The 25256-nt window shown below is 43.0% G+C and overlaps 1 protein-coding gene across 1 annotated transcript in view; it reads right to left on the reverse strand.

Moving 5' to 3' along the window:
* MGLL (monoglyceride lipase) overlaps nt 1-25256 on the reverse strand; it is a 62135-nt gene that overhangs the window by 21230 nt on the left and 15649 nt on the right. The window contains exon 3 of the mRNA XM_008938375.1: nt 19537-19643. Coding sequence (XP_008936623.1) covers nt 19537-19643 — 107 coding nt within the window. The remainder of the gene's footprint in view (nt 1-19536; nt 19644-25256) is intronic.

A 25256-nucleotide genomic window follows, 5' to 3' on the forward strand; every position in this document is an offset into this window, starting at 1 on the left:
ATCTTTTTCCCGTCCCCAACCAAATCAAGCCTGATGCACAGAGGGCATTCAGTAGTGTCTGCCCTCCACATGTACGTACTCTTCATTTTGCATGCAGGTGGAGACTGAGGGCTGGACAGAGACACCTGACCTAGGAGAAACAGGATAAGCTCTCCTCAGACTTTCTATGCTACCTTGACTTCAATCAAGTTTCCACCTAGATCAGCGGCTGTGCTGCAGTGTGTTCTGTAGCTAAAGCTTGCAGGTGAGCTTTTAAATGTCTGTCTGACTGAGCCTTAGCTGTGCACAATCTCTCATCCTCTCAGACAGCTCTGGTTTCCACAAGAATAAAAAGCAGTGCTTAGATTGGAAAAGAGCTGAGGAGTATTCTAGCTAAGCTTGTGATTTGGACCATCAGAAGACAGGACCATGGGGCACAGTGCAGAGTAAACCTGCCCTGTGGCACTGACAAGCTTTACCCTGTGAATGTTTGTTACAAGTCTGTGGTCTAAGGCTTTTCCAGGAGGACTGCCATGTCAGATGGGAAGCATTAAGAACTAAAAGGAGTGGGCTCCCTCTCACCACTGCTTCCATCTTTGTTCCTTAAGGCTCTGAAATACGGCCCAACCCATGCTTATCCTTAGTAACTCTTGACCACTATTCTCCATCTGCGTAGTCCTCAGCATCCCTTCTGTCACACTGCCTGTATAGGTACAGTGAATACACTGGGTTTTCCATTACAGTAGGCACATTATAAAACCACTAGATATGGTACTAAACAGAAGTATCTCTCCACCTTTGGTGTTTTATGTATGGATCATGTAGGTAAGAATTACAGATGGATTCTGCCTCTCTCGTAGCAAAGGGAACCTTGTCCTGCACACAGAAGTCCAACAGCTTCCCTCTTCCTTCTCAAGGTTAGAAAAATAATTTTTCTTTCAGCATTTGCTGGATAGTTTTATACTCACACAGTGCAGCAAACTGAAAGGCTTCTCCTCCCACATCAGAAACACATTTGCAGAGCTGAGATATTTTTAGATTAGTGCACACACAGAGTTATATTGTTTGTTGTCTTGGTTAGGGGGAAAAAAAAACCCAGGCAATTTTCTATACTAAAATTATTTGTGCCTTATTGCTGGGGAGCAGAAAGCTAGTCATCTTGCTGAAGCCATTGAAAATTTTGTCTGTACTCCAGAGATGACAAACAAAATGACCTGGTACATATCAGAATGGTTGTTAATTCTGTCCAACAAGGCAAACTGTTTCTGTCAACGTTAAGAGCCAATTCATCTCTAATGGATACAGGCACGGCTCTTTTGGCTTTAGAAGACTTGCCCATTTCTTATGCTGTTGCTGAATTTGGCTCTGAATTGCAGTTCCTTAAAAGTCTTCCTGGAACATCATGTTGCTCATGAAAACATACTGAAAAAAACCCATCTGAGCATTTGTGTTGCAAAATAATGGGCTCTTCATAGGCTGCATTTACAAACATCAGTCATTGTGGCCAGACTAGAAATATGTGTGTCTCCTCAGGCATCATGGAATGGAAGGAGGCAAGATAGTCTGAAAACCTGCACATACCATAGTCACTCCCCATGCTGCCTGGAGTAGGGCAGCTTTGTTATTCCTATCACAAAATAAAGATGCTGCTGTGGCCTGGCCCATGAAAGGGGAGTGTGGAGCCGAGTTCCTTTTCCACAAAGCTCAAATACAACAGCATTCCACTTTCCTCCTCAGCCCCTCCTGTGATGCCACCTCCCAAGCCAGCCCTCAAAACTATTAAAGCAAAAGACAGCCAAAAGGAATGCCCTTCTCTAGCAGGCTACTGGGATGAACAATTTAAAAATGCTGCACAAAGCTGGCATAGATGGTTGAGCAGCTGTTGAGTTCCCCTGCAATAGAGGAACTCATGTTTGAAACTCATGGGTGAAATCTCTTTTTCCATAGGATGGAAATCACAGTAGAAGTGTAAGATATCTAATCAGTGAGGCACGACTTACAGTGCTTCTAAAGAGCCTTATAATCCAGAACCAAATGATTTTATTTAAAGCCCTCTAATAATTTCTAACTGTTATTCTCACAGTGTTGCACTGAGATTTTGCCCTCTTTCAAGAGGCGCAGATAATTTCCTGAAGTATTGCTGAGATGACTTTTATTTAGCAGCAGAGTTGGTCTTCAAAGACTTATTATGGCATGACATGGAATCCGTATTAATACTCAGATACTGCAGCAAAAAAGAAATTGCATGGATGTTGCTGTAGTTAATCCAGGCTCCCACTAGTTCACTTGGCCTTTTAAGAACAGAGAAGGGCCTCTTTTCTGCTCTCCACATATGACTTGAGATACCACCAATGGTAGCTAGAATTTCACACTCACTGGAAGAGGAGAGCAGCCAAGGACAATCTCACTGATATTTAAATTTAGCTTTAAAAACACATATATAATTTTCTTTTCCTGTTTTAGTGTCATAAAATCCAAAAATAGGGTGCAAACTTTATTTTTTTCCCAGATGCAAATAAGGATGAAAGTCTACTTGCATTAACTTTCTGATCCAAGCTCCAGTTTTAAAACAGCTGGGGTACCCGTTTGAAATGTCAGGGTTCTCAGTGAAAAAGGCAGCAGTGGAGTGGAACCACACTCCCCCTTCCCTGCCCATTTATTCCAAAGCACGGCTGGCATGTGGGTTGGCTCTCCAACACGCACGTGCTATTAAGTCCTAAATGACAGCTTGTTTAACTAGAAAACATTTCCATTTTTTCCTTAACAAAGGCCATTCATTTCTTGCTCTTCTATTTGCTTAAAGACGGTTTCATTTGCCCTGCCTGAGAGTTTGCACAACCCTCCTGATTGTTCCCCTCCAAATAGCGCTGCAAGTTAATGACCCACCTCTTGATCTCCACGCAGGGAGCCTTGCCCAGCGCCCCGCAGCAGCAGCGAGCGAGCTGCTCCCATTGCAGAATCCATACGTGTGCCTTGAATATTTTTGTGCTTGAGAAAACAATTGAATCAATTCATCTGGGGAAAGACAGTCCTAATTCTTCCCTGCTAACAGTAGATTAGGCATCAAGAAGAAAATAAGATGAAAGCTGGATCATGTAAGAACTCCCTCCACGCTGTTGATGAATGTCTTGGGGGACAGGCACAACTTCCTTTCAAGCTATCTTCAAAAAGTTCCCCTCCATGCAGACCACCCATTGGGAACCCACATCAATAACAAAAAAAAAAAAAAAAAAGGAAAAGACCCATTTTTCACCCTATTTATTTACATGTTAACATAAACACGAGTTCCCATATAGAACAAGGGCTCCCAGTGGCTTCTGTTTAGTCTGTGAGATTCTTGGCACTGGAGGACAGCACTTCTCTATTCCAAAGTAATCTTGGCAAAGATTTTTTTTGGTTATATAATTTTTTTTTTCAGCAACTGGCAAATGAATAATAATAATAATAATAATGTTTCTAAAAATTGGGAATCGTGTTCTAAGACACCAGCAAAGTGTTTTACCAATTATATCTGCCAAAAGGTCATTAACAGACCTGAGCTCTCAAACTCCTGCATTCAACGTCAGTTCTCCCCATGGGCTGCACTTCCAGTTCTCAATCAACCTGTCCAGAGGGAGCTTTCCCACAGAGTTGAAGAGATTTTTGCCTTTTGCTTTGCTCCCTCTTATTGCCACATGGCAATGCCACCCTCATTAAACTGGATTTGTCCCCATTCCTGACAAGGCATGGAGGAAATACCACTCTTCCAGAGCTGATAGCTTTTTAAACCCACTTTGCACAAGCTCAATGGGTGAACAGCAGGTGGATTATTTGAAATAAGGGTAGGCTTTTTTTTAACTGTTTTTTTTGTTTTTTTTTTATTTTTTTTTTTTATGTCAGGGTACATCCACACAGAGCTATAAACCCTACCAGACCTGACCAGTAGCAACACAATTAATAAAAACCTTCTAATTAATCTGGTCTGGCAGGGAGCATTCCTGGGTGGGACAACCCTGCCCAATGTGCCAGAGCAGAGTCCCATGGCTGCCAGTTGGCTCATGGGTGGTATTTAGATGTTGCACAAAGAAAGTCACGGGGAAAATAGCACGGCAGAAAATAGCTCCACTAAATTCATCTGCAGCAAAGCTGTTGTCCTTGCTTGGTAGAGATTGATTTCATTATTGTTTCAGCTGCTTTTTAGCACCTGATACCCTTTCCTCTGTAACTCTCCTCACTCTCCCTGCAACTTTGAAATCCTCACTAGATACATATTTACCAAATAAGCCAGGATCAAACAGGCAGGTTATTGCTTTCTGTGCTCTATTACTCATTTCAAATCATGGCTGGTTGACAGTAGACGATGAATACAAGCTGGCAGGTCTGCACTTTAGTAAACAAAACACGAGTGTGCAGCTGTTGAAAGTTGTGGACCTCTATGTTGCTTTTGGGCTACGCAAGCCACTTTGCAGTCGGTCAGCAAGTGTGTGTTTGCAGCTCATAGAAAGCTCTCTTCAAACTCTGGGCAGGATAGGTGCAAGGCTCATGAAAAGCCACAGGACTGTAATCAAAATACCAGGTCATATCAGGCAGTCTCAGTTTAGAAAAGCCCCCAGCCTCTCTCCCTTCCCCCAGCCCTCTTCCTAAATGGAGCATGAACTTGGCACGGCTACGGATCAGGCTGCCTGCTCCTTAGCATTACACAAACTGCCAGGGTCGCTCGGCACGCTTTGTCTCTGATAAAGTCAGGAGCAGAAAATAAGTGCAGCGTGGGGAAGGTCAGTTTTAACGGCTCTGGTTGAGAGCATTAGTCTTTGTACCATCTACAATTCAGCACTTTTTAAAATTTATTTTTGAAGCTAAACAAGGATTCTCAAATTGGAGAGTACTGCCAAGCCCTGAATAAATTCCAGCATTAGAGATGCTGTGGGTATAACAGCTTTCCCCATGAGCTGAATCTGCAGACGGCATCTTCGGAGAAATTAACCCCCAAGTGCCACGGGATCGGTTTTAATGCCCCAGGAAATCTCATCTTCTGGTTAAACCAGGTTATTCCCATCCATGGGGCAGTAGTGAGGGAGGCTGGAGTAAAGCACAGGCTTAGCTGGTACAGAGTAACTTTTCTTTACACCATTTGTTTATGGTCAAGTTTCCAGGTGCAATCCTGAAGGCAAATTCAAAGGATGTGTAACTACCAGACTAGTCAACAGGCATGTAATTATCTGACTTGTGATTGATTGTTTTCCATCCACAACCCCATTCCTTGGCAGTTCTGAAAGCAAAAGTGTTGTACATAAGAAAATGCTACACAGCTGTAGTTTAACCTTTCTTAACCTTTCCTATTTTTCTGCCTCACCCCTTTAAATATTAGTGAGATATTTTATTCTAAGCTGCTCTCTTTGCTGGCTGAATCTTCCTCTCAGCCTGTGAAAAGCCATTCACAGTAACAGTTTTGCACTCTTGGAGCATAGAACTTTTCATCTGCAAGCTCTCTGGAAGTGGGTAGGTACCATGTTCAAGATTTAGCCATGAGTAACCTGAGATACAGTGAAGAGTTCCATGATGAACCTACGGCAGAGCCAGGTAGTGGTTTCCAAAAACCTCCTTGCATAGTGTGCTACTGCAATACACAACGAGCCGCATCCCTATTGGAATCATACAGGAGAGATATATGATTAATGGGAAGGACTACATGCAAGAGATATCTGTAGCTACTAAAACTGTGGCTATATTGAAAAATAACACACTGTAGGCCAGAACTAAAGCTATATGAAATCCAGGGAAGCCTTCAGATTACCATGCAAAAGAGCTTTTCCAGTTCTGGTCACTAAAATTTGGCTACAGCTGGCCACAGCTGGCACAGGTCAAGATATGCTATCACCTGAGGTGTGGCTGTTGCTCACAGAAATATATTGATGGGTATTCATCTGACATCTTAGGGCATCACGAAACTGAACCACCTCCACTGCAACTGGCTCCCTGACCTCCAGAATGCTCAGAAGACTTCAAAGTGGGCTCCACACACCCCTTCAGGTAAGACTTCTTCCAAATGGCCTTAGGTTTTGTGAGATCTTTTGCAATGCTCATTTTGTTATTGTAAAGAGGGAAGATGCTCAAGGCTGAAAGGAATCTAACTGTGATGAGGGAATATCTCATCTGGATTGGAGGGTGAACCAGAGGCTAACTAGATGTTCTCCTTTACTACTAGTCTTGGGAAAGAATCATTCTGCCAGAGGTTTTCAGTTATGAAGATTAATATTTTAAAATTATGAAATAATTTTCACAAATCATCAACCATGATTTTCAAAGTTCCCTGTAGACCACTTTATCGGTTAAAATGATATTTTCTGCTCTAAAATAATAGTCCAAGACATGTTAGCTTTTTATTATGATAAGAAAAAAAAAACCAAACCCTTAACTCATAAGTCAAGTCCTGGTCCCACTGAAGTTAGTGACATTTAGCTACTGCCTTCAGAGGGTGCAAGCGTGTATACTGTGTGCAGAGACACGGAGCTCAAACAATTAAGAAATAAAGCCCCAAACCACAAAAGAATCACATTATAAACAAGATTTTAAATTAAAGGCATTCTGAAATAAGACAGAAGCTGCAGTGCTGAGCTGGGTGTACACACACTGGTATCATCCCTGAAGGAGCAAGAGGCCAAGCTGGGAGTGTCTGGATCGGCCAGATGCCTCAAATGGTGAAGGAGAGGCAGAACCAGGAAAAGCCCAGGAGCTCTGTGGTATGGAAGTGAGAGATGTCATTTGATGTTAATGCTCATCCAGGCTCCCCAGACAATGTGTGAGACCCAATAAGAAATGCTCTTAACTAACATGTTATGAGTATAGGTAGGTGGAGAAGAGAAAAACATTAGCACTGAAATATATGGCCCTAAATTGGACAGAGATACACTGGGTCAAAAAGTGACTAGTTTCTAAGAGTCAGAGAAGCAAGAGCCCAGAACAGCCTGCTCAGCCAGAACAGTGTTTGCTAGCAACCAAATGAGCTTTGACCATTTGTGAAAGACAGAGGGATGCTGTCTGCAGGGACAAATGCTTAGATAACCCAGGGACACTCTAATAAGAGTGTGTTTTAATAAACAAATAAATGTCCTGTTTCACATTCAAAACAAATGTGCACTAGGAGGAAGATGATTAGCTGAAAATACCAAACACTGTAACCAAATATATTTCTCTGCAGCACTGACCGATTAAAGAGGGAAGGATCTGAATATGGGAAACAAAAAAAGGACCATTTTTCCCTTCATTCATTGCCTGCTTTGTTTCTGGGGCTTCTTGTTGCAATATTCAATGTCTTGTTTGCAGTTGCTGCTAGAGAATATTTTGGTTTTTAAAAAAGTCTCTGCATCTTTTGTCATGTCTATTAGTTTTAGGACTTGTGAAACAGTCCCTTAAAAGGGCTCGTGGTCTGTAACAAACAGAGCTACTCCCAGGAAGAGTCCCAGGGTTAGTTATTTATGGAGGAAACCCACCACTTTGAATCAGGCATACCAGCTCTGTAACACCATGTCACACTTGATGAATGAGCAAAGAAACAATCAAACAGTAGAACTACGTAGTATAAGAAGCAGTATACAGGCTGCTTCAGCATCTCTATGTTGGCAAGTGTAACTCTGGCTCCAGCCCCCAGCCTGATCTAAGAGCAAGGGCCATGAAAGGACTGGGAAGCTGCGGGGGTCTGACACTCACTCTGAAGGTGCCTGTGGTTGGCTTAGACCCTGTATCAGCTCATGGCATTTTACACTGTGCCAGCAAACACAGGGCAGTAAGTTTGCCTGGGGCAGGCCCAGGGAATTGATTAATAGCAACTCGTGGTGAAAAATAGGATGAGACTGTCACACCTTTGACCAAAACACACAAATGTATGCAGCTTAAGTGAGCCTTTGGAACTAGATGATGTTTAAGGTCCCTTCCAAACTATCTGTGATTCTATGCTTTCAGGCTGCTACTTATGTTATAAGGAAAATCAATTCTCTTATTTGAAGGTTTGAAAAATCTTGCTCTCTGTAGTGAATATTTTCCCCCAATACCACAGCTATTCAGCTCAGCAAGAGCAATTTTACTCAGTAGTTTCCAATGTAGGTAAGACACAAAGTGTGTTAAAAATGAAGACAAAATGACAGTTTTAGGCCATTTATTGACTGGTTATACATTTTACTTCTCTTTGTAAAGTTGTCTGTCCTTTACCTTTGTTCAATGCAAACAAGAGCTCGCTTTGAATACCACACTCCTTAATAAGGCTCTTCCTCCAGGTTAGTGCTGATCTGGACACTAAACTGAGATGGACTGTGCTCCTTCGACTCCTATTATCTATTTAAAAAGGTGTTGAAGGAAACCAAACTGCATTTTAATCCAACAGGAGTTATATATGCAAAATATATTTCCTTCTGTGCTTTTCCAGTGGTGTTTAGTAACTTGGAACAGTCATTTGTAACTCAATAGGATGACAAACTCCACACACCTGTATGAAGATACATTTATAAGTGAGGAATCATCAGTAATTAGCTTCTGAAATAACCTCCTCCAAATTAGACACATCTAACAAACAGTAGGAAAGCTAGTCACATTAATGAAATGCTGTTGCTATGGGAAATTGCCTCTGTAAAGGTGAAGATAAACACGATTCCTTTCTCTCATTGTGCAAAGACCTCAAAGAACATCTCTATGAAGAAGAAGCTGTTCTGAGTTGTAGATACCATTAAAGTCTACTTTTAAGAGGGTCTACTCTTAAGAGAGTCATTTCAAAACCTTCTGTGCTTTAATTTTAGAAGCAAGATCCTAAATGCTAGTAGTGAGGATGCTCTTAGTTCATAAAAAATATTTGAGGCTGCAAGGGGCATGCGGAGACTATGTAGTTCAAGCTCCTACTCAGTGTTTCCCATTCAGTCAGGTTGTTCAGGACCTTGTTGAGTTGGGCTTTAAATATCTCCAAGGCTAGAGATCTTCCTACCTCTGTGTGTCCTGCTCCAGCATCTGACTGCCCTTACAGTGAAAATATTTTTCCTTGTATGTAATTGGGATTTCTCATGCTGTGATTTGTGTCTGTTTCCTCTCACCCTACCACTGTTCACTTCCAATAAGAGTCTGCTTTTGATGTCTCCATATCCTCCCAAAGTGGACTTGTAGACAGCAATAAGATCCCCTCTTAGCCTTCTCTTCTAAGGCCAATTTTTTATCAGTTTCACCTCATACATCTTGTTCTCCAGTATCCCAATTGCTCTGACAGCTTCCTCTGGCCTTGCTCCAGTATGCCAATGTTTTCCTTTCACCAGGGAGCAAATCTGACCCACTTTTTCAGATGTAGTCTCAAAAATGCTGAATGGAAGAGAATAATCACTTCTCTTGAGTTGATGGCTATAATTTTTCCAATACAGCTCAGTACGTGGTGGCCTTCTTCACCACAAGGTCACACTGTTGACCCACGTTCAACTTGCCTGCAGGGATCCCCTGGTCTTTATCTGCAAAGCTTTCTATTCATTCAGTGCCCAACCTTCAATGCTGAATGGTGTTACTCCACCCCAGACACAGAGCTTCACAAGCACCTTTGTTGAAACTTCATGAGGTCCCTGCCCATCTGTTTCTTCCACCTGTGAAGGTCTCTATGAATAGCAGCCTTCCAGCTTATGTTTGCTTCCCATAAATTAGGAACCCTGTAAAGTGGCTGAAACTGCTCTCCATTCCATCAGCCAGACCATTAATGAAAAAGGTCCACTGATACCTATTTATGATTTTTTCCCTTGATGAATGCATATTCCTCTGATGCTTCTGAAGACCAAAGTCCTTACTGATATGAACTAATGTCCTCATGGAACTAAGGAAAGGAAATGACCTCTGGAACAAAATTTGAAGCAAGTTTGACGTCTGTCCAGTAAACCCAGATAACGTACATCGCTACCACTGTGAAATGGTCTGCTCTCTCATCCTTAGCTCTTTAATAACCATCTGGTCCTTGTCCTTCCACCCTCAACCATCTTGCACACAGACGTATGCCTACAGCTAGCAAAGCTGGTTATGCGAGAGCAAGTAAGCTGATGACAACATTACACAAGGTTGCTAACCCTCCCTCACTAACAGGAAATGCAGTTGCAAGTCACATGTCTGAAGCTGCTTTCTGGCAGGGCGACAGTTATCCTGGATTCACCTGAGCATCTGTGAAAGCAGAATTTGACCCTTGATGTGGAGATTAATTTGTAGATGTAAAGACTGAGTACAGATGACAACTGCACAGATCTTTGAGACAACAGAAGCAAAACAACAGGTTGGAAAATGAAATGAGCTTAGTTCAGTCAAGGCTATTTCCTCTTTAGTTTCTCTGTTCACCAAAGTGAAACCCTTGTCCAAACAAATGATGTTTTTTCCTGAATATCAGAACCACTCATCCAAAATTCTTATCAGTCCTAACATTATCAGCACTCCACACAAATTTAGTGGCCCACTCCTTTTTATCACAGAGGGTATCTCTCATCTGTGAGGCAGAATCAAGGAAAGGAAGCCAGAAAGACTCAACCCCCATGGGAAGAAGGAAGCCTTTTAAGTTTCCCGAATGAATGACATGTCTTTCCTCTGTCATGCAGTCTGTCTCCTAAAACTTAGCAGTGACAGGTCGAGAAGCATGGTCTGGAAAGCGGCCAGTGCTGAGAGCTCCGCGCTCAAAGCCGCTGTGCGCAGAGGGAGCGCTCTGTTCCTCCTGCCGCCGTGTCCCCTCTCACTGGGGCCTGTTGTTACAGCCTCACGCCTCCTTGTGTGAAGGCCAACAGCAAGGCTTTGTTCAAGAAGCAGCTGCTGAGAAGATGTACTATCTCATGGAATGACCCACTGACATTTCTCCCCCTGCTCATTAATAAACAGTGAATAATAAGGAGAACTAGGGTGGATTGCCCGGCCCATTTCTTTCAAAGTAAAAAGCCAGCTTCTCAGATCCCAGCGTGCCCCAGAAGGGATTCCCTCATAAAGTGGGCTTGCAGCAAAGCCAGGAGAGCTGGCTCTGTAGCACCTTCTTCTCATCACCTAATGGAGGGAGGAATGGGAACAGTTTGTGCCAGAAAGTGGACGAGGCAAGTCTGGAGTAAGGGGTGTCCCAGCTCTGCCTCACTCGGAGCACAAACCACACCTCTGCTGCACGAAGAGCAAGCTCAGCTCAGCCAAGACCTGAGCCAAAGATCCTGTTCCACTGGATGACATACTGTTGCTTATTCAATCATCTGTTGTCATGGGGTGGATCTGCAGCAGTGATGAAATGGTTGAACTCTTGGAAGATACAGATTAATCGGGTGAACTGAGGAAACCATAACCATTCTTTTGCAATCTTTACTGCAGTCCAACATTGTCTAAGGATGTCCACATACAGGGCAGTGATAAAGGAGCATCTGCATTGCCTCCCCCCACCTAAACAATGTCTGCATCCGGCTCTGGGTTATAGCACAGAACTTATCTGCCTGCCTTATATCACTGATTATACCACAATTAAATCTGACTTTAAAAAAAGTAATCAGTCAGATAAATTGATGGCTTTGAGCAGCCCCGGTTTAGTTTGGCGTGCTTTCATAGCACACATTAGATGACAATGCATGTCTGATTTCAGGTACTTTTGCTTCTGTGTGTCTGTGCTAAAGATGTATCCAGTCCTCACAATTTCTGAACCCCCTTGTCTAAAAGATAGGTGCAGGACCATGTTTTCCCCACTTTGACATCAGCAAGGCTCCAGTAGTTCTCTTGGGAAGTCCATGAAACAAAGAAAGCCTCATCCTCTCAGTGGAGGGAAACACCTCTGAGGATTCCCTGCCCCTTTCCTAACCCAAACATTTTAATGAAAACTCTCCACTGCAGCTTGTGTGTGCACTGTCAATGCATCAGCAGTGTGCAGCCTTACTGTCTCTTTAGTTCTAGTTTGCTGTGATCTAGCTGCTTCCTGGCTCAACAGTGTTGTTTCATCTGCATTCACAAGACAAAATAAAAAGCTGCACCTGCATTTCCAAGTCCCAGCTTATGGCTTCCTCCAGAGCATGAGGCACTGGAGGTATTTGCTTCATGATTCACCTGGTGTTTTCTCACTGTTGTGTAGTTGCTCTCCTCTAACAGAGACAATGCTTGTTACCCGGAAAGGTGCCACGTGGTGCAGGCAGAAATTCATGCCTGTGTGATCTCAGTGTGAAAGAAGGATGAGTGCTGAAGTGGCAGAAGCACTGCTGAGATGACCACCAGGGCAAGACTGGGCTGCAGTCTGGCATGAGTTTTCCAAACCAACAATAACAGTGTGCACACATCTGTTTAATGAAACCCTTCTCAAAGTACTTACGATTACCACAGGATGCTCCCCTTGGGCTACACTGTACTCTGGTACAATCAGAGGCACATTTCAGCATCATTGTGTTGTAGGACGTGTATCCAGACCACTTTTCCCTAGATGAGCCGTGGCCCCTTTCGGAGGTACTATCTTGCAACCACCAACAGAGCCCAACTCCGTGTAGCAATCTGGGAGAAGGCAAGGGAAAATACACTACCCGGTTGAAATAGCATGTTCAAGAGCTTGTCCAATGCATGGAAAAAGTTGCAACTTAGCCGTACAAAAAATTTTGCCTATAATTTCAGAGGCTCAAACTGAATGACCTGTTCTACTTCATTGCTGCTCTGAAATCGAGTGCTACAAGACCAGTTGCCACTCCAGAAAAACTGGAGGTGAGAAGCAACTGGTTTCACTTTGGCTGGAGCTCATTGGTGGTGGGCAGGCTGCTCTCCCAGTTCACCTCCAGTTAATCTTGCTTTTTTGGTCTTCAAGTTCATAATTCTTGTCTGTTTACGTGAGAATCCCCACAGCCAAAACAGAGTTAGAAAAGGGTGGCAGAAGTAAGTTTACTCATTAGCTGATTGTTTTATAGGAGGACTTTGCTCCAGGTCCTGACAGCTTTCTCACTGCCTGAGGAATGACACGGTGTACTGCAGCCTCTGAACTCTCACCCTGTAATTACGCACTGTGGTTTCACCTCCTGTGTGCCTTGCACATGTCAGGCATTCCTCACTGCTGTTCTGGAAGGCAGATAAGCCTGACTGCTACCTTTGCTCAACATCTGGAGAATGACAGGCTAGGGAGAGATAGGCTGGCTTGGGACTGTACTGAATACAGAGTCAAAAAAGGGATAAAACAGCACTAGCAGTGTTCTGCCAGCCAGGCCAAAGAGCTGTCTCCCCCAGGATTCCCTTGCTAAGTGGAACTTATAGTAGATGCTTGCAAGAGTTAACATGAGAGGTGGGGCAGACCATCGTGACTCTACTCTGTTACCTTCCCTCAGTTTCTGTCTGCCCACATGCCATGTAGCAGACATCACTGCCTGCCTTTGGCATCACAGCCATGTTTACGACTCAATCTTCCCCTGGGTTGAAAGGGGAGAAGGGATGAATTCCAGGCAGGGCTCATGGGTCTATATGACACTTAACTTGGATCACGGGTCAAAGAATCATTTAAATGTTCCCTTACATTCCTGTTGGGTTTGCTCTGTTATGAGCTTTCAATCTAGCAGTTTTCAGAGCTATATGCACAAAGATTTGTGTCCATATGCTTGTATCGTGGTGGAACAGATTAATGACCCCTTAGTAGTCCTCTCTTCACTCCAAATGAATTATCACAGAAGACTGAAAGACAGACAACTCAAGTTAATTTGAAGAACAAAAGGCCTAATTTCCCTATAAGGAATGTACTTGCAAAGTTTAATCCAAAGCTCTGAAGAACTCTTCTTTGCTTGGCAATCCTACTGTACTATCAGTGGCAAATGCCCCCACAGCAGTCCTCATCTGACAAACAGGAATGGGCTAGGAGTCTTCAGACTGGAACTGTTAGCAAAAATACTAAAACTCTTGAAAAGTGGCATTTTGTGCAGAGGGCTTATGTAGTGAGAGAGGGGAACTCAGCCTGAGAGCTGGGCTCTGACACTCCTCCTGCCCTTGCAGTCTCTACTCTGGTCTGTGAACTGTAACGGCATTTTCCACCACCTCTCAACACTTGTGTGTGGGAAACACTCTGGTTTTGCATGTCTGCAGATCTCACTGCCTGCCCACCATGCTACAGCACTACAAGAGCTCTGCCTACAGCATGCAGTAGGTTCAGGACCTGTGTTTATGTATTGGGCAGGGCAGCACTACGGATTTCTCCTGGGAGAACCCCCTTCATCACTTCAGAACAAACCTGGAAGAGGAAGCACTAATACAGGTACACAGCTAGTGCTGTGTTCTCATTCCTAGCTAAGGAGAGCATCTGTCTAAGGATGAGTGCATCAGCAGTAGTCCAATGGCTCAGAGCGTGGCTGATGCTGTGGTTCAGGTAGGGCCACTTTGCGTGCAAGCAAATCCCAGCTCTGTGTGAGGTTCTTCCTGCTGCAGGGGCCATGAATGGGAACAGGACTCACGGGAGAACAGTCACTTTGCACTCCTGCAAATGCTAATGTGTCCATACTCGTGGTTCCAGTAGTGTGTATGGAAAGTTTTATTTCCCAGCAATGTTTGTGTATTATGCTGAAGGCCAAGAGCTCTTCTCTCAAAAATAAATAAATAAAAATGCCCAGAACCCATTGTAAGCCTCCTGTCGAAGGAAATGTAAACCACGAGTGCCATTCTTTCCTGTCTCTGCAGAAAAGCAGTGTAAATGTTTCCTGCTCTAGTGAGGTAGACTCAGCTGAAGGAAGCAGAACAAGAACAGATTGCTATGGGTAAGCAGGCCCACACCCAGCCTTGCTAAGAGTCACCAAGGGACAGCTGTGCTGCTCCATGAGCCAGCCAGCTTCAAATAACACTTGCCAGGGCTTTCCTGACTCAGTCCCTGGAGATGCCCCCAAAGCCTGCCTGATAACATCATTGGGGAGCACTGCTCTCCAGGAATGTTCCCTCACGCTGGTGTGCATGAGCTGTTACTTCTTATTTGCAGTGCTACCCTAATTGTTGCTCTTATTGATGTTGACATCTTTCTTAGTCATTTCCTCCTTCCCAGTTTGACCATATTTAGTCCTTTTTAACCTTTCTGTGTAGATCAATCCTTCCCAGTGTTATGAATAAATAAAAGCCTTCTGTTCTCATCAACAAAATGGTCTTTTAACAGTTGCAAGAACAACATGGCAATCACTTGGGGGGGAAAAAAACAAAAACAAAAACCAGAAACAGCTAATATTTGATGCATTTAAAAATCTCTGCTCCAGATATTTTCTACTTTCTAGAAATAAGTACTTTCTTTAATAGAGAAAACAGTGAGAAAATTAATGGGGAGCCCAAGCAGCAGTAGGTATCTGAGAGGGACTTGCTAACCCGTCAGAAATGCTCACCACACACAAAGTAGCAGCAGGGCTGAAAAAGAAAGCTGAACTTCAGTTACAAACATCTAAGGAATATGAATAAGCTTGTAGAGCTGCAACCTTTCTCTCTGCTTTGATCTGACGTTACACATAACTTGAGAGTAGAAAATCCAGCAGTTTCAAAGAGGGTCAAAGAGTTGAAGGTCTCCAGGAACCAGGACAGGTAGACGGTTTATTCAATCTGGAGAGACAGGGAGGTTGAAGGGGCTGTCCTCAAGCAAATCTAAGGATTAGGAACTGCTGCTAGGTTAGAGCTAAGTATTTCACCTTATTCTCTTCATGATAGACAGCCACATTACCCCAAAGCACCAGAAAGTCCAAGTGAAAAAAAGGGCCAATGCCACTACAGTCAAAAAATGTGAGAGAGAAGTAAATAAATTTTTGTGGCCCTTGCAGCTTGGAAATGCTTTTGTAACTGCTATTAGTTGATATGTGCTTTTTAAGGTGAAATTGTGGTTGTTCTGGGCTCTGGCCATGTAATGCAACCATAGAGAATAAAGTCTCAGCAAATGAGATGTTATAGGAAGAGAGATGAGGATAGCTAGAACATCATGTGCTCTACCAACCAAAAATGCTTGATGTGAGAAAACAAAGACGCATTCTCTATCCTTTATTCTCATTTTCCTTGCCTCTCAGCTTTCCAGATCCCTAAAAATACTGCATTATAACTAAAGGAGCTGCAATCTGCCTGCAGCTGACAGAAGAATTACAATATCACACCATTTGATGAATCTCTCATGGGTATTCCTTCTAAGAGGGCTTTCCTAAATTGATTGCCAATAACCTAATAGGTTGGTCTCTTTTTTTTCTGTCACCAGAATGTTACTATAATAAAATAATAGTAATACATTTAAAATGCCTAGAGCTTGCAGAAATGCACAGCAAGGTCATCCCCGCAGCCTTAACTCTGCCTTCATGAAGCTGCACACTGAATAAACCCAGAAATCATGGGAAATGGTTATCTGCCTATTAAAAACACCATGTAAGAGACTACAGAAAAAAAATGCTATGTTACAAAGAAATACCATCTTCCTCTTTCAAACGATTGATATAAACCAAAATAATTAAATAATATTAGATGTAAGTTAGGGCTAAGAGGTCTTCTGAAATTAAATTTTCACTGGCACCATGGAAAATTTCTAATACATATCTATGAGGTCCAGTAGCCTTGGGATTACTATGAAATACCCCAAAGAGTAAATATACAAATCCTGACCTACTAAGAGAACTGAGCCAGCAATACCTTATACAGGGAAATAAATGACAGAAATTTGGGTGAATATTTTTACTCTGTGAAGTGCCAACCCTTCTGCTGAAGCCTTGCCTAAGAGGAAACAGTGGTGCAGAGCAGCCCTTGGCAAGATTTAGAGCCAGTGTATGAGCTCCTACAGACCCAGCAATATAAATGGAAATTATTTTTCCTTCTTTTGACTGAAAGATAGACACAGTATAAATCAGTCAAGTCACGAATACAGCAGCCCTAGTAAGTTCCCAACTCATTTGGGAAATCATGCAAGCCATACTGTGGAAATGCATTAATAATCTCCCAGATAATGTGCCTATATTGGGAATTTTATCCATAAGAATACCAGAACCAGAAAAAATGTCCAAGTCAGGAAATCTAAGCCAAGCTCATAAGACTAAGAGCTATGGTAAGAGATGGGGAACAGAAAGCAATTATTTGACTAACACAATTGAGTAATTAATATTACCCAAGGATACTCAAAAGGACAGGACACGAAGGAGAAATACACTGTTGATTTGATTTGGAATATATAAGATGGTGGAGGAAAGCTATAAACTTCCCAGTCTGATCTAAGCAATTAGGCAGTGGAGATGTTTATGTCCTTCAGCTCTTGCTGGCATCCAGCTCAGGCTATAACCTGTATTCCACCAAAGCTTATTCTCATCACTTACCTCTTTAGGTGCAAAGATTTTTTTTACAGAGCCTACAATACATTGTCCTTCTAACTTACAGTGAATCTAGGCTCAGTTAAATTAGCGCTTTGTGCCACACAACTGTGTTTCCATTGTTCTGCATTCGGGTTCCTCTCTACCCTCTCCCCACTGCTGATGACAAAAATCAAACTGAATTTACAAAGAAAACTGTAGGTTTGGCAGGTTGAATGAAGTTGGTAACTGGCCTGAGCAACCAGATTTGTACTAATTGCACTAATTAATCCAGTAACATCAGTCTACAGAAAAACACCACAAAATATTTATGCTTCTCTAGTAAAAAAGACATTCAAGTCAAAAGAGAGCAGATAACTGTCTCATTACACAGCTCAAAACATGCCTAACAGAAACCTTCACCCAAAAAGCCCCTCTCCATCAACAGAAGAGGCATTCTCCATACCAAATCCATGCAATAAATATAATCTTTTATAATTTCTCCTAGGTTAGTTGCTTCAAATACTGTTATTTTAACTCTACTTCTTAAAACCTTTATGAAGTTTCAAGGGAATGAGGAACTAAGACATAACGTTAAGCACGCATGTTAAGCAACCATAGTCTCTCATAGACCCGTGGTGTCTCAAAAAATTGCTTGTGTGTCCTGGAGTTCAGTAACTTGTATATATTGTCTGTGGTCTACTAACAGCAGCTGCAGAGTGGACAGCATGTGGTCTGCTCCATCGCCTTTCTCATGAACTTTATGCCATACAGATAAACAGAGAGGAATGGAGGCACTTCCCATTGGGATTACTGCAGACTCCTCCCAGCCTCCATCCAGCTCAGAAGGAAGTATATCTAAACAAATGAATCAACACTTAGAAATATTGTGCCTATACAGGGAGAAAGAGACTCGTGGTCAGCGATGACACTTCTGCACAGGTCAATTGTCTTAGGAAAGCTATCTGTGAATATGGCTTCTGATCAGTTGTCCGGAAAAATCACGTGGGTTTTATTTATTTAACTTGAAAGCTGTGCGGAGGACTAGTTATTCTCTTTTTCAGGGACATACAGGGTTCGTTTTTGTACATCAAGTGCAGTGCTGTGATTGAACGGGAGTCGTGGGAGCAAGAGTGAGGGGAAGCCTGGGTTGCCTGGAGCCAGTAAGCTTTGGCCTGTCTCACAGACCAAATGGTGCAATGTCTCACATGCATTCAGGATCTACAAACTCAAAGTAAGCAATCCTGTCTTTGAGGAGTTCTAGGGGTAGGCTTGAGTCTCAGCTTCAGCCAAGTAAATTGCAGTATACTTTCCACTGTATTGCAGTATACTTTCCAATGTCAGTGGACAATCTGTCAGGAGGAGATCAGATTTATACTAACTGTGTTTCATCCCATTGCAATGTCAGCTCAGAGTGTGGCTTTGCCTTTTGTCCACTGCCATCATTAATCCCATTGATTCATTTGATTCATTTTGCTAATATCTAGAGTGACTTACAGGGAGGCAATGATAAATACAAAGCAATGATAAAAACAAAGCAAAGACTTCCAGGCACAAGGAAGTCATGGAGCTGCAAGAGTCAGGTGTGTCGGGAGGCTACCAAAGAACCAGGACAGATAGTTCACATATGTTACTGGGATGTCACAGTTCATGAGCTGCAGATCTGGTGATAGCCAGTGTATCTGCATCACAGAATGGAGCACAGAGCAGAGACCTTCAAGCCAGAAGAGGCTGGGACAGTCAGTCTACATGGCACAGCATTGCTCAGACCTACTGGCTGAGGGCTGAAGTGGTGTTGCCGTGTTATCATAGCCCTGCATGCACGTAAGGTGCTTTCTCATCATCTCTGCTGGACCATGGAGATGTGATCAAAGAAAGGTCTGTGATGTCTCCATGCCTCTCCATGTCCCAAGGGTGTAGCTGTCTAGTCGTATCAGTATATGAAAGCTATGCTGTCATTTCAGTCTCCCCTCTGGGATCGTTTAGGACATTGACCATGAATCCAGCAGAAATGGCTCCTAGTCCCACTTATACAGTGGACAATACTTCTTCACCCCCCAAGACAGAGGTGAAAGAGAAACAATCCCTTACAGAGAGGTTAAAATGACACCAGCAGTAATGTCAAGGACAAGGCTGAGGAAACCTCAAGGTAAACAGGGATAGTTTTTCACAGATTCAATATGCAGACCGTTACAAAACAACAGGTGCTCCCTTTCTCATTTATGCCAAGGTGTAAATATTTGCTTGACTCTTCTCTCACTGCTGAGAAGTTTTAGTGGCATTTACTGCAATAAAGTCCTGAGCTGCTGTAAATCAAGTACTGTTTTAGGCTACTCACCATGGTCATGGGCAAACACAAACACGTTGAGTCCTGTCAGCTTCTGGGCCAGCTCATCGTAGCGGCCGCAGTGTTCCCCAGCACCATGAGCAATAAACACGAGGGCCCTGAATAGAGCATTAAGGGATAAATCATTAACATGGCAACCAACCCACAAAGGCTTCAGAGCTGCAGGTAAAAACAGCATCTTCAATTCAGCAACAGCACTACAGACATCTGGACATACAAGGCAAGCATATAATGGCTGAGGTGGGTTTGAACAGAGGTGAAACAGTGGCCATCCTGACCTACCACCAGTCTGGTCTTCACCAGACTGACCGCATGGAAGTCAGCTGCCCATGGGACAGAAGCTTTCCTTTCCCATTTGTCTGCCCCCACAGTCTGCTGCAAGTTGAAGATGCAGATGGGCACCAGCATCAATCCTTGAGCTGGATAACTCCATCCTAGGTTTGAGGCATCTACAACAGTGTAAGTGTTGCCATTGATGTCTTTCGGGGTTTGTATTTCTCCATGGTTTCAAATACAAATGTTTTCCTTAACTTTGTAACTTGCAATGTTGTCTGATGCTACAGAGAACTCTGAAAGATGAAATTTCATCTAAATAATAGGTCTCAAGTAGAGTCAGGAACTTTTGTTGGAGTTTGGAATTTTATCTTTTGAGCCAACTTCTGGCCATGTTACCATTCCAGTAACATGGAATGTTCCCCAAAACAGTTGCTTCACTTTGGTGATTAAAGCCATTCACATAGTCACTGTACAAACACAGACAGGGATCATAAAAAAACAGTTTAATATAGACTTCTTTTTTAAAGACTTGCAAATACTTTCAGCAGTCCAGTTTTACCAACACTACTTTACTTTCACTGAAATGGCATTAAGTGACTGAAGTTTAATAAACCTTTCCAGTTTTTACTGGGCAAAGTTTGTATAGAATTAGACAAGCTATAGCAGAAGGAGCAATGAAAGTACAGGGGTTTTTTTTCTGAATTTGACAGGTGATTATTTAAAAGCCAGCTTTAGCAACATAAACATAACTTTTTCATTTAAAAGTACCATCTGTCATTGCAACATCAGCAACCACAAAACAGCCTGAAGGATACAAGATAGACATTTTCAGTACATTAACAGTGAAGTATTAAATGAATTGACAACATAAAATAATCACAGCAGTTTACAGCTAGTGAATTCCTCAATTTTATTTTGATTGAGGTTTTGAATACCTTTTTATACAGTGTATTCACTGCAATAAACTGCTTTGATCTTAATATATTTAAACTTAAAAAAGATGTTGGACGATGTAGAAACTCCTGCTCTAGCTTTTTGATTAACACCTGCTTCAAAGTATTTGCTCATGCTAGACAACCTGAAAGGGCATCCATCAAAACCAGAAGGATTTTACAGAGCACACTGCAAACACAAAAGCATGAATGCAAAGACGCTGTGGTGTCTGTCTAACACTAATTAGCAAGGATGAGGTTAGGTCATGTAGGGTATTTAACTTCCTGTGTCTTACAAATGTTCTGTAGTATCACTGAAGGTTTCAAAAAGATCAGTGTGGAGCAGTCATTTCTTCCCTTGTCATCTTCCTGGTTAACAGATTTGTCAAATTATTGATGCACTTGCCAGGCAGTTTGATTTTCAGACTGCAGGGTCTATTATTTATAGCTCCAAATGCTGAAGAAATGGAGACACTGCTCATTCCACAGCAGAGAATATTAACTTTCTGCAGCAGAGGCATCATGGCTTTACATGCCCCACCTCTCCCAGATGCAGGCAGCCCACCAGAGACACTGTGGCCAGTGCTAGAAGGGGGAGATATTACTCTACATATGGCCCTAAAAATTGAAGGCACCATCCAAATGCTTCTACCTCCACCTATGCGTAGTAGTCTGGTACCTTAGCCCTGGCCCTAGGTCACCTAAAGAGACATCACAGACCCCAAGTCTGGGGCTAGCAGATCTGCTAAACATTCAGAGATGCAGCAGGGGGGTGGGGGGTGAAGCAAAGCCAAGCTGTTAACCCGCAGGCTCAGGTCTCTGCAGTACAGCCAGCAGTGGCACTGCTGAAGAAACTAAGGAAATGCAAGAGAAAATTCCAGTGTGCCCATTCCCTTGATATCCAACAGACCCAGCCAGGCTGTCTCTCTGCCATATACCTATTATCTGGCTCTTGACAGCTTCCCTGCTCAGTGTCTTACTTAAGCCTTTGGTTACTCTTTAGAGGACCTGTATTCTTTTCTGCTGACTAGGTACAGAGATTAAGGTGCAACTTGGCTGACTGAATACAGCCCTTCATTTCTCAGTGAAATTCTGTTTGAATGTGTGAGCTGAAATGCATCAAGTGAATGAAACCTAACGGGTAGCTGGCAAAGAGATCTCTGCCAGGAAATTCGTGTTATTTCATCCCCCCTTGACAGCAAAGGCCTAATTTTGCTGTCATCCACACTGATGCAGCACCATGATGTTGCCTGACAGCATCCTGCTAGATATTCAGACCCCTCACCTTCTGTGAAACTAGTGAGAAAAGAAAAAAAAACCTCAGTGCGTCACAAGGGCAAGGTGTTCCTGCAGCCTCTCCCCTGCTCTAGCACAACTGCCAGGTGTTGCAGAACTGAATATTTGGATACCCCAGGGAAGAGACCTGGGTTATTATTTGTCTGCAAAATACTGAATAAAATTCCTGAGACTGTGCCTCATGAGCCCTGATGGCAGTAGATGTTGAGAAGACTTAGATGATTTTGAAAGTTTTGTCCTATCCATAGCCATAAACAAGGAGTAAAACTTCCAAATTGTTATGCTGAAACAAGTAGCTCATTTTGTTGTTTCAACAAAAAGTGAGAGTGGCTTTACTGACTAAAAAATAGGTCATGTCTACACAGCTCTTTAGCTCCAGCTTTCGGGTCTAAGCACAGGGGTCATACATTAAACACAACAGCTTTAAAAATTGAAATAAGTATGAGCATCATCTGAGCAAGGACTGAACGATTTGGCTCTTTCTAATCTCTCATTTTCCATTACAAAACAAGTTTAGATTGGGCAAATAATACCTGAAGGCAGTATAACAAATACAAGGTTCAATGTATTTTCACTAGCAAGCCAGCATGAAAATATGAGTGATTAGGTTGACTGACAGCAGTTCTTTACTGTATGTAAACATTTTTGCAGACACCCCTGCTCTCGAATTGCAGCCTGCTCTTTCCTACCATAATGGCTGGAATAACAGAATATCAGAGATTGCTTTCAACAGAGTTGTTTAAAATTAATATAGAAACCCTGCAGGCTTTAAGATTTTGCAGGACTGCAGTGCCTGTGTGCACAACCTCACTAGAAATGTTGTTTAAACAAGGTTTATGTATTGGCCGTGTATCAAATGAAATTTCTTCATCACCAGCTCTTGCAATTGCACTGGTGAAATCCTTGGAATCTCACACATCTTGGGCTGAAAACATTCTGCACAGCCTACAAAGTTTTCTAGTGGAGACCGACCTGTGGCTGAACCCATGCTAACTCTGGTCTCCACAACCACAGGCAGGGAAAATAAATGTATCTTTGGATGCTTCAGCTGGCTTTGGCTGGTGGAACAGTAAGTGCTGAACATCTCAAAATAGCATTGCTTTGGCATCTGCTGGAGAAAGCACCTTATCACGCCACAGCATGATCTCCCCACACTCGGCAGGTGTGTCCCCACACAAAGCCAAGGTGTGAGTGGAGCATGAGTAAGTTTCCACATGCTTGCTCTCACCTCACCTAACTTGTGCAACAACAGTTATGGCTATTAAAGGAAACCAGTTTATTGACTGCTATTTACAAAAGCAACAGACAGTTTTCACAGACTGCCGCCCTCCCCTTAGCCCTCGCCACCTCCTCCTCCTCCTCCTCCTCCTCCTCCTCCTTCTCCTTCTCCTCCTCCCTCCCCACAGCAGGTTGCTTCCTCCCAGTACTGCACAGCTTGGCAAACAGATGCAGTTCCTTATTACACCAAGAGTGCAGGACAATATTTGTCTTTACTGTTCAAATCAACTACTGGCTGTGTTCACTTGTCTCCCATATGGAGGGGATGGTATATACCAAGGACCAGCTCCTGCTCCCACATCTCCACAGTGCTGGTCACCCATGACTGGTATCAGTCCCTTCTGTGTTGCAGTTGCAGCTTGCTATGTAAGCAATACACAGTGATGCCACACGCGCAGTTGGTACCTTGGTACTTCCTGAATCAGGGATATTGGGAGTGTGTGCTGGTTTCTCTGGGACAGAATCCCAGGCCAGCCATGGTCTGCAAGCCATTAGCAGTTTGGAGTCAGCCAGGGCAGCTGACCTGAGTTGGCCACAGGTGTATCCCAGACCAGATATGTCATGCTCAGTATAAAAGGGGGAGTTTGCAGAGGGTAAATAGTTTTCTGTTTGGGCTTCTCCTGACTGGTTTTCTCCTGAGGACTGCCTTCCTCTTTATTGGGACTGTCATACATTTGCTGGGCTGAGTATAACATTTTTTACTTTATACTGGCACTGGTATTAGTTTTCCTGTTTTATTAAATCTGTTTTCATTTCAACCCATTGATGCTCTCCCCTTTTCCTGATTCCCTTTCTCTGCTGGCCAGGGGCATTGGGTGATGGAGAACTGCTTTAGTTGAGCATGGGACATGGGCTAAACAGAGAGAGGCAGGGGCCACGTTGCAATGCAGAGCTGGTGTGCACAAGCCCATATGAGCACCCTGTGTTTCTCTCCTGCTTCTTGGAGAAGTGATCAGCTGATTTAGCTTTGGCTGTTTGTAACCCTTCTGTCCTTCTCATTGTAACTTCACACCCTCTAATATTTCACCTCTTGTGTGGGGAGCAGCTTTGCAGGGCAGGAATTTAGCTTTAGGTGCAAGAGCAGAAGCAGTTTTAGAGGTTCTTGCTTGCTTTATTGTTGGGCACGTTGCTCTCTCTGCCATGCCAGGACAGTTGTTGAGAGATGCAATTCCACAGTGCCAGAGAACAACTGTGGAGGAAGTAAACGACAGCACTGAGTTTATGCAAATGAGCAAGAGCGCTCTTAAAGCAGGGCTTTGTCAGTAGGAGAAACACACCCTGAAACAACACCCGGAAAGCTGCTGTGCTGAGAAATCTGGCAGGTCAGAAACACAACACGGGGCATGGGTCCTGCTGGGTATGAGACCCGTGTTCTTGCTTTATTTTCAACTAATATAAAGTAGAAACTGAACTAGATGAGGAAGACTGTGAGCAGGATGGTATAATTTTAACATCTTGTGCCCTCTGGGGCACAAGTACCACTTCTGTGGTACTCTGTGTGTGCTCTTTCACTGCTAGAAAATAACCCAGAACACTAGGTCTAGACTAAGAAACTGGAGACAAGCTTCCTATGACTATCCATATGAAAAATGCAATCTCTCCTACCCCATTCAAAATCATCTCTCTTCACAACAATATATAAGTACTAGCTTAACCTCAGGAAATGTTCTTCAACTCATTAGAGTCAGTAGGATTTACAAAGTACAAGATGAAAGTTAAAAATGGGTTTATAAATGCTGTTCTCTAGAAGGACTGGTTTGATCACACACAGAAGTGATTTCCTGAATCAAGTCCTTGCAACTTAAGCTAATACCATGTTATTCTATGTAAGGCAACTATGCTTTTCATTTGGTATTATGTATGTTGTTAGCAGAATTAGATCAGCTCTAACAAAGAACATCTGTCTTCAGTAGTTCCAAACACTTGACA

This window comes from Merops nubicus, unplaced genomic scaffold, assembly GCF_000691845.1.
Source record: "Merops nubicus isolate BGI_N331 unplaced genomic scaffold, ASM69184v1 scaffold27590, whole genome shotgun sequence".
Classification (NCBI taxonomy): Eukaryota; Metazoa; Chordata; class Aves; order Coraciiformes; family Meropidae; genus Merops; species Merops nubicus.